This window comes from Geotrypetes seraphini, chromosome 2 (assembly GCF_902459505.1).
Source record: "Geotrypetes seraphini chromosome 2, aGeoSer1.1, whole genome shotgun sequence".
Classification (NCBI taxonomy): domain Eukaryota; kingdom Metazoa; phylum Chordata; class Amphibia; order Gymnophiona; family Dermophiidae; genus Geotrypetes; species Geotrypetes seraphini.
Genome location: NC_047085.1, coordinates 385,813,911 through 385,823,704, shown reverse-complemented (window position 1 = coordinate 385,823,704; position 9,794 = coordinate 385,813,911). Strand labels below are relative to the sequence as shown.

The 9,794-nt window shown below is 40.9% G+C and overlaps 1 protein-coding gene across 4 annotated transcripts in view; it reads right to left on the bottom strand.

The window, feature by feature from the left end:
* Positions 1-7,081: 7,081 nt before the first annotated feature.
* The window catches only part of ANKRD28 (ankyrin repeat domain 28), a 425,075-nt gene continuing 422,362 nt past the window's right edge, over positions 7,082-9,794 (bottom strand). For 2 of the 4 annotated variants that reach the window (XM_033930721.1, XM_033930722.1), the window contains one exon: positions 8,601-8,887. In XM_033930721.1, coding sequence (XP_033786612.1) covers positions 8,601-8,887 — 287 coding nt within the window. Of the gene's footprint in view, positions 8,888-9,794 lie in introns of all 4 variants that reach the window. The other 2 variants (XM_033930720.1, XM_033930723.1) reach the window with 2 other exon arrangements.

Sequence of the window (9,794 nt, the reverse complement as noted above, 5' to 3'; positions counted from 1 at the left end):
TTAGATGCTCTGATCCTTGTTCCTGCAAAGGGTTCTCATTTCTTCAGCATCAGGTGCTCTTCCAGGAACCGGTATAGATATGGGGACCTGGTTGCGCTGATGGAAATAAACACATTTTTTAAACAATCCCACTTTATTCCTGGACAAGTGGGTTATGTATCCCATGTTGCAAGACTGCTTGTAGGAAGCCTCATTTACATAATTTTTCTAACCCTCCCCTCTTACCTCAGGACTGCCCTCTGGTCACCAGGTGCTTTCCTACAAGCAAAACAGTAGGAGCTAGTCTTTTCTGCTCATGTTTATTTTTCCTTCTACTCGGTATTTTTATGCTTTCATATCCTTGTGCGCAGAGGTTCCCCAGGGGACAGCTCTGGCTGAGGGAGATCAAAGACTATGCGAGTTGTCTGCTTCCAGGCTGTTGGCTGCTTTGCAGTGAACCTCCTGGATAGCCTGCATTTTCAGATCAGGGGCTCAGGGACTATTCCCTTGTGAGCTCGTTCACCCCAGGTTCGTCTGCTAGTGGGGTTGAGTGCAGGCTGTGTGGCTCTATGGAAGTGTGTCTGGGATTGGGGCTGATTGCGTCTCTCCGCCAGATTGTGTGAGCGGTGTGTCCCGAGGGTGGCAGTCTCCAGCCATTGCTGTTGGGCTGAAGGGGCAGTCAGAAGACCAGCGGTCTAGGTTACAAGGCTTGTTGAGGCAGAAGCTTTTGGCTGCTCATCCAGACGTTGTCAGGTTTCTTAGGGACGCATTGCAGCTTTGTCCCCCATTGCAGCTACCCTGCCCGACTTGGAATCTCAAGCTGGTTCTGAAGTCGCTGGTTCATCAGCCATATGAATCTCTAGAACAGATATCCTTGTTGGATCTTACTGTTAAAAACATTTTTCCTAGTGGCTATAACTTTAGCCCACCGGGTTTCCGAACTTCAGGCTTTATCCTGTAGAGATCCTTTTCTTTGGATTACAGATTTCAGTGTTTTTATGCGCACTGTTCCCTCCTGTCTCCCTAAGGTGGTCTCTAGTTTCCACATCAACCAGGAGGTCTGCCTATTTTTAATCCCTCAGTATCGAGAAAGCAGGACCAAGTGTCAAGGTTGCTGGATGAGTGCAGGATTTTGTTGCAGTACTTGGAGGTCATGAACGAGTTTCAGGTTTCAGACTACCTTTTTGTACTGGTGAGTCCTGCCTGGAAAGGCAGGCTGGCTTTGAAAACCACCATTTCGAGATGGACCCATATGGCTATTTCATCAGCCTATATTGCTGCCAGAAAGAAGCTCCCTCTATGCGAGGGCTCATTCTACTAGAGGCATTTCTTCCTCGAGCGCTGAGTCATCAGTCATTTCTTTTAAGGGGATTTGCAGAGCTGCTACCTGGTCCTCCTTGCATACTTTTACAAAGTTTTACAGGATCGATGTGGCTGCCAAGCAGGATGCTTCTTTTGGTTCCTCATTTTTGGCAGCTGGCTCATCAGTCCTACCCTGACTCTAAGGGACTTCTCTGATATGTCCCACTTGTACAGGAATAGTGTGTAATTGTACAAGAACGAAAGATTAGGTTATTACCTATGCTAATCTTCTTTCTTTTAAATCCACACTCTATTCTTGGAAACCACCCTGGGAATTGCTGATTGGCTGCCTTGATAAGTACTGGTAAGCTGGACTTATGGTTTCTTGACCAGATTTTCTAAGAGTACCATCCGATTATGTTATGCATTTTGATTTGGGGGCCCTTAGCTGTAGCAACCCCTCTGTTAGTGCAGGCTGTGTCTCCTTATAGCACAGCTTCTTTCAGGGTTATTCTGCTTAATAACCTGTTTCAATTTTTTATGATTGCTAAGACTTTTCATATTATGAGATTAGACTTATTTGTTGGGGAGTTTCCCCATACCCCTCCCTTTTGTTTATGTCCTCTACAGGTGTGCCTATCTGCTTTTGATGACCAGAGGACAATCCTGAGGTAAGAGGGGAGGGTCAAAAAAATTATGTAAATGAGGCTTCCTACAAACATTCTTGTGACATGGGATGCATAACCCACTTGTCCAGGAGTAGAGTGTAGATTTGCAAGAAAGATTAGTAAAGGTAAGAAATTAATTTTCTGATACCCAGCTTTTGCTGAACTCCTTAACTCTAGGAGAAGGTGAAGCAGGTTCCCTGATCCTAGTGGTACTCGTCACAATACAGAGCTTAAGTTTTTACTGTCATTATAAGTGCTCCTAGACTTCTCTATTTAGATTGTCCTGGCTAAGTTATCTTTGTGTCCTATGCTTGCTTAGGTTTAAATGGCTAGGACGATTTGGCTGGATGGTTCTCCCCTCCCATGTAGGTCATTTGAATGGTTCAGAGAATTTTTAGAGAATAGAATTTATGAAGTGAGAAGAGGCAACAAGAAGTCCCATACTGGAATGCATTCTGTGGTGTACTACAAGGTTCACCATTGTCCCCCTCACTCCTGATGTCATATCCCTCCCCCTCTTCCCTGTTCTTTTATTTTGTTTTTAATGATGTATTTATCGACTCCCCCTTCCCTTTTTACCCTCAAATCCAAGTGTGTATTTGTAAATTGTCTTTTAATGTTCACTCTTCCCCCATTTATTTTTTAAAACTTAATTTTTTTAGCATTGTAAACCGGCTAGATGCACGTCGAAGATCGGTATATTAATATTAATAAAACTTGAAACTTAATGTATATTTAAGCATCCTGGGAAAGAGATTTGATATTCCCCAAATTCATGCACTCTTATGCAGAAAATATTTTCTTCCTCTGTCTAGCTAAAGACTCTTGACGATACATTACAACATTTGACAAAGATTACTGAAGACTTGAGTACATGGACGCAGTAGAACTTCCTCAAACTTAATAAACAAAATACCAAAGTCCTCTGGTTCAGTGACTGACTCATTGTGTAAAGAATTGGTCCTAACTACAGGAGAACATCTAAAGTTTTGGGAGTCTTTCTAGACTCCAACCTAACCTTTGAAACTCAAATCGACTCATTGGTGAAATAATTCTTCTTCCAACTTAGACAATTAAGAGCAATTAAGACCAGACATAATTCAGATTAGCTTTAGAATTGTTCAGGCAGTCCTACTCCCTTACTTAGATTATTGTAACTCTCTTTACACTAGATGCCCAAAGCAAACAGATCTATTTGAGGGGTTACCCATGTTGAGAAGATTTGCTGAACTGTCCTCATGCTCAAGGACCACTCGTGAGGCTGGAGGTGTCTGCTTAGCTTGTCTACCAGATATACTGCTTTGAGAAAGATGTTTTATGGAATGACCCAATTCCAGATTTGAGTCGCTTCTTGGCAAAGTTGAGAAGCTGTGCCTCCTTGCTTGTTGACATAGTATAGAGCAACTTGATTGTCTGTGCATACCAGAACTACTTAATTGAGACGATCCTGAAATGTGTTCAGCACGCTGCGGATCACTCACAGTTCTAGTAGATTGATGTGAAAGGATTGCTCTTTAACAGTCCAAGTCCCTTAAGTGTGAAGGTCATCTAGGTGAGCTCCCATCCAGATATGGACTCATCTGTTGTTACACTTTGTGAATACTGTTCGTGCTAATGCTAGGCCAAAGGGTAGCACCCTGTATCGAAGATGTGCTCCTATTTAAAAGCGGAGGTATTTCCTATGGACTGGAAGAATGGGGCTTTCTTTTATTACCCTCAAGACCCAGTTGTTGGTGGGTATTAGGGTCCAACGATGTTGATAATGAGGGTGCGATGACAGAAAGGTGGCTAGTTTCTGCATAAGGAAGTCAAAAAGACTGAGTAGATTTTTGCTGAGGCTGAGTTTGTTGTTTTTGGGGTTGTTGTCTGGGCACTTCTGAGGAGGCCTAGAAGAAGACAAGGGTTGAGAATAGCATCTCTTAAAAGATGCTGACTGATATCTAGGATTATAGTATCACCTAGTAGTTTGGGGCTTAGAAGACTTTGAAGTAGACAAAGTCATCATACTTTGCTCATGTTTAGTGACTTGTTCAATCTTGTCACCAAACAACTCATCTCCCATACAAGGAATATTGGCAAGGCGATCTTGTTTACTAGGGTCCAAGTTGGAGACTTGCAACCAAGCTTGTCGACACATGGCAATACACAGAGCTGAAGCTCTGGAAGTGACATCAAATGCACTGAACACTGATCTGGCCATGGACTTTCTGGTTTTGGGCAGATTATGAGTGATGTCTTGGTAATGATCAAGAATCTCAGCAGGAAGATGTTGTTCAAAGGTGGCCAACTGCTGGACTGTTTATAGTTAGAGTCGTCTACCAAATTTGTCCAGGATTCAGCTCTCTCTTCCAGGAGGAGTACTGGCATATGTTCAGGTACTGAATGATCTTTTTAGGGCAGACTCAACTAAAAGGGAGTGATGTTGTAGTAGAGGTTTATCAAACCCTGAACATGCCTGGACTCTATAAAGGGAGTCAAGTTTTCTAGGAGCCACAGGCACAAGTAGAGGCACCTCCCAATTTTTAAACAAGATGTCTTTCATAAGATGATGAAATGGAAACTTCAAGCAGTCCTTAGGGATCTATTCAAATCCAAAGCATCAAACAACTCAGCTCTTGGTTCTGATTCCATTTTCACTGGTATGGTATGCCCCATTTGGCATACGAATCGAAGGAATGACAAGCTCTCCGGTGAAGATGTCCACCTAGGAAGCAGAAGAGAAGAATTTGAGGTAATACCATAGGATTCTGATGCACAGAGTTCTGGATCTGAGTATGTAGGATCCGAGAGTTCCAAATCATAGTCACGTCTAAAGCAGTGGTCTCTTGATTTGATTCAGTGTCGATGTGAAGACCTATGACTGTGATTCCTGGAAGAACTCAGATCGGTGTCTCAGTGATGGAAGATCTGTGATGGCTATGAAAGATGATAGGCTAGGTACCGGAGTCTTTGTTGGAGCAATGGCTGGGACGGTACTGATGGAGCTACAGGGGCTGGTTGTGACTGCGACATAAGTGCCAACTCCCTTTGAAGACACTCTTGAAGTGAACGATGGTGATGTCATAAACGTAGCTGTAGTGGGTGATGTTTAGGCTGCTCAGGTAGTCACCTAGAGAGGCTAGGTAGATGTTAAAGAGGAGGGGCAACAGTGGGGAACCTTGCAGAATGCCACAGCAGCTGGCCCATTTGTCAGATAGTGTGTCTTTGAACTTGGTAGCTGCGAGATTTCAGGAAGCCTCGGAACCAGTTGAAGATATTTCCTGATATTCCAAAGGCATCTAGGTGGAGTAGTAGCAAGTCATGGTCCACTAGGCTGAAGGTACTGCTGAGGTCCAGTTGGAGTATGAGTGTGTTTAGTCCCTTGCTCAATATACTGTATAGGTCACTCAGGAGGGAGGTGATTATCGCCTGATTGGGAATCATGAAGCAGATGAAATTGATCTAGGTGATTCATTAGCTGCATTTGGACTATTTCCTTCATGAGTTTTATAAATAGTGGGATTAATGTGATGGGTCTGTAATTGTCAGACTCTGAGGTAGTTTTTTTTCTTGTCTTTAATGATGAGTCTGATGATGATGTGGCCTCTTCCTGTGAGGAATTCCCCTCTGCGTGTCTAACTATGTGTAAAGATCGGATAGGAACTTGTCTGAGGTTTTAGCCATTAGTGCAGGGGGACAGGAATCTATGGGGGAGTATTTTTGAGCATATATTTTAAAAATAAATGGTTGAAATGTGTCCAGGTATTATGCAAGTGGTGGATTTCTTTGCAATGAAAGAGTCTCTTGGCTGTTTGTATTTTTGAGTGGAAGTAGTGGGCAAGGGCATCTGTGCTGGGAGCAACATTGTGGGTGGCGCAAGTATGTCAGGTTAGTGACTAGTGAGAATAGTTCTTTTGTGTCGAGTCCGTGCTGGTTTATTAGTATGGAGTAGTAGTTTTTAGTTTTTGCCTTTCTTTCAGTTTGAATTTGTATTCTCGTGATTTCTCCCGCCATTTCAGTTTGCCATTATCTCTTTTATTCTTGTTCCAGGCACACTCTAAGCATCTTACTTGTCGCTTCAGTATTTGTTGTTCTGATATCTTTTGGCCTTACCTAGTGGTCTAGCGGGTTTTCGGGCCAGGAGTGATCTTCCCACGCTCCTGCTCCGTGCAGATCTTTCACAGGAAATGGCTTCCTTGAGCTTCCTGTGAGCGATCTGCACGAAGCAGGAGCTTGGGAAGATTGCTCCTGCCCCAAAAACCCGCTAGACCACCAAGTAAGGCTTAAGGGGGAGCTTACAGGGCTTAAAATAGCTAGGGGGGAGCGGGGGTTAGGGGCAGAACCGGCCCAAATATTATTCACGTTTTTTTAATATTCGCGGGCTGGCTCTGCCCCTAACCACCGCGAATACGGAGGGGGAAGTGTACACCAATTTAATAAAGTTTGCATTGCCATTTTCACAGTAATATTCCAAAAGCACACAAACCACATTTTCATTTCAAAACAAATCACTGTCCCTCTGGTACACTAATATAGGAACCAGTGTGCTCCAAAATGGCTATAGTAGAGTGCAGCAAAACATACCAAAATTAAGGTAAGCTCTTTGGGATAGGTCCCTGTAGTTTGGGTATCATTTGTGTAACCTCTGGCCTGTTATAGTACCCTGTGCTTAGTTATGTACACATGAAACAGGCCAGAACATATGATCAGGTAAAGGAGAGTAAAAAGGCAAATAGAAATTTCCTCTTTATCATGTATATTCAGGGTTCTAGTCACTGATCCCCAGAGCTATATGGATTGATGTAGCCAGCTGCTTAGAGAAATTCTCTGCCAGCAACCACAAAACTATTAACCAGAGAGACAAGCTGCTTTTCTCTACTCCAAACTTCTCACTTCACCTGCTTTTTGTTTTTACTGTTCTCAGGATGAAAACCCACCTCTGTCTTTCAAAAGAGCCAATTGTAACTCTCTGCTCTTGGCAGTGGGAGGAGTCCACACAGTGTCCATGACAGCCTGCCTGTTGCCTTGACATTAGAAGCCAATAGCAGTTTCCTGCACCTTGAAACCTCTGAAAGATTCAGTGAACAGGGGAATTCCACCTCCTCACACAAGGGATCACACCCACAAACAACATATTATTCATAAAATACAATGCACTTCTTGTTTTTATTATACTCCATAAAATATACAGGAATCTTGATGTACTGAAAGAGTGCAAGAAATTACAGTATTCAAGCAGTCACTATTTCTATATACATGCGGATATTAATTCTTCAAAAAACCCACAAAATTATCAAATAGATCAAAATACTGTCCTGTTTTTTTATACTTTATATTCAGAAAACCAGCTGATAATTTACATTTATTAAGGTTTCCAGTTTCACAATACAAAATGGTTAAAAGAAAGTAGAACTGATTTATAGCAATTTGCTTGTATTTTACCTGGATATGCAAGAATACCTCTGTAAAAAGATCTTCATAACGCAAATAAAGTAGTCATGTTTAACAGACAAACTCAGCTTATGCTGTCGAGATTATTTTTTAAAATTCTGTAGACATTTTTACAGTAACTGTTATAAATAAAAAGAGTGGAATCTTCACTATATCACAAGGACCTGCATAACAAATTATGAAAATCTCTCCTGAGAAAGATCTAGGTGTATGTTTTGAAAACAGAGGAATCTCTTATAGCCATCATCTTTCTTTTAGGAATCCAGGATTAAAAATGCAATATGGCATCATAGAAGTAATCTAGATTGTGTGAAGAAGAGGACACATGACTTACAAACCATTTCTTTGGAGCACAGGTCTACCATGTCTTATTGGGCACTGGGAAATTTTTAGTGGCTTCAATTTCAGCAAATCATACCACATACTTTAAAAATAATTTAAAATCCCAAAGTTAAAACTCTAAAACTGTGCAACAATTACCGTTTCCCCTTCTTTAATGTACTACACATATCACCCTGACTGCACCTTATTAGCTGGTTTTAATTTAAGGTTTAGCATTACAAAAGTATTTTTAGAAACAAATAGACATTCAACTGCTTTCCTTCCTTGTACATTTAGCAGAATCTTGGAAGGCAATTTTATAAACAAATCAACATTAAACACCACATTGGAGTGCAATTACCAGAAGAAATGAAGGTTTTTGTTAAGACAAATACTTCTCTCTTTTCTGATTCCAGTTTTCACATGAAAGGTGTTTAATTTAAAACAAAAAATATTTAAATTATTTGGTCCTTTGGCACTTTGCTCTACACTCAGTGGCTACCTACTATACCAAAGTTTTATTGCCTTCAAAATATTTTATTTATAAGATTTTTTCTTACCTGTACAATAGAGTTTATTCATCCAAGGTACAATCCACCATAAACTGACAACATGCCTGGCACCACAAATAAAATGATTATGACATTCTTTCTTGCCATTTCTAAATTTGCGGGCCTGCTCTTCAAGGGTTTTGTAACAGGGAGAAAAATGAAAGGAACCTGAGGTGAACAGGGCTTATAGTCAGGAGCCTATATAGTAGTACTCTTTTGACCTGCACATTGAAAATATTCCTAAAACAAGCAATTTTTCAGAAGGATATACAAACAAAATTGCTTTTCTCAGGTCTGTTCTGTGTTAAAGAACATTAACTTCCAACAACTGGGGCTCATAGAGGAAGTTTCAGTAAGTCTCAGAATCTGAATCATTGAGTTCATCTTCCTCCGTGTAAGGATATCCATCTTCCCTACCAATATTGTTGAAGTTGCAGTAAGAGCTATGCTCACTCCTCATGATTGGCAAGGAGTCAAACGTGACAGTTTTTGAGGTGTTGGTATAATGATTTATGGCATTCAGTGTCAGTGAAGGTAATGTGTTGCTTGATGAAATGGGTGCCATTGTAGCCAAAATAAGAGCTAGACAATCTGCAACATCCTTGTTGGGAGCACAAGCCAAAGCAGGCGTGTAACCTGAAAATCAAAATGAAAAACATTAAAACCTTCACATTTACAACTAGAATTACAATCTGCTACTGTTTTATTAGTAACTATCCCTCTAAGCTGAGCAGGTGTCCTCCAGCTGCATTGCTACCACTAGGGGGTGGAATATTTTCAGTCGCTAAGAACAGGTATGTTCCCTGGAGTCCTGCAGAACTTGCCTGTCCCTCACAATTGAAAAATGTGACAGTAAAACAGCACCCTCTATTGGTGAGACTGTGGGTGGAGGACTCCTGCTCAGCTTAGAGGGAACAGTGGCATGGCACTGCATTAAAATGGGAGGGACCTTTGGAAAAATAACATGAATAGTATTTAGCATGATAGTAGCCCTCGCTGTTAGTGCATGCAGCAGAAAAGAACAAAGAAAACATAACCAAAAGTCCTTTAAAGGAAAAGAAAAGGAATGGATTTGGGAATTAGCTCATGCCTTTTTAAGTTATTCAGGCACAATAGTACTGTATAAAAAAATCAAAGTTTTAAAATAAATTCATGGATGTGTCAGAAAAACTACTTATCTACTTATTGTGTAATATAAGGCCTTTACTCTTCCTTATAGGCATTTATTGCTCTACATTTGCTCTCTTTTGCCCTGATTTCATGTACATTACTGTAACAACTTTTTGCATTTCTTCAGCAAATGCTGTTTTCTGATCAGAAAATGGATACAGTGTAGCTTATTGCATAGGTTACAGAAGATATTCAAACATTTAAAACATGTTTTATTTAAATTTTAAACACGAACTTAGAGCTCCTTTTATGAAACCATGTTAGGCTTTTTTCTTTAAACGCTGGTCGTGGTGGTATTAGCTCTAATACTCATAGAATTCCTATGAGTGTTGGAGCTAATATTGCCATGGCTGGCGATAAAAAAAGCCTAACG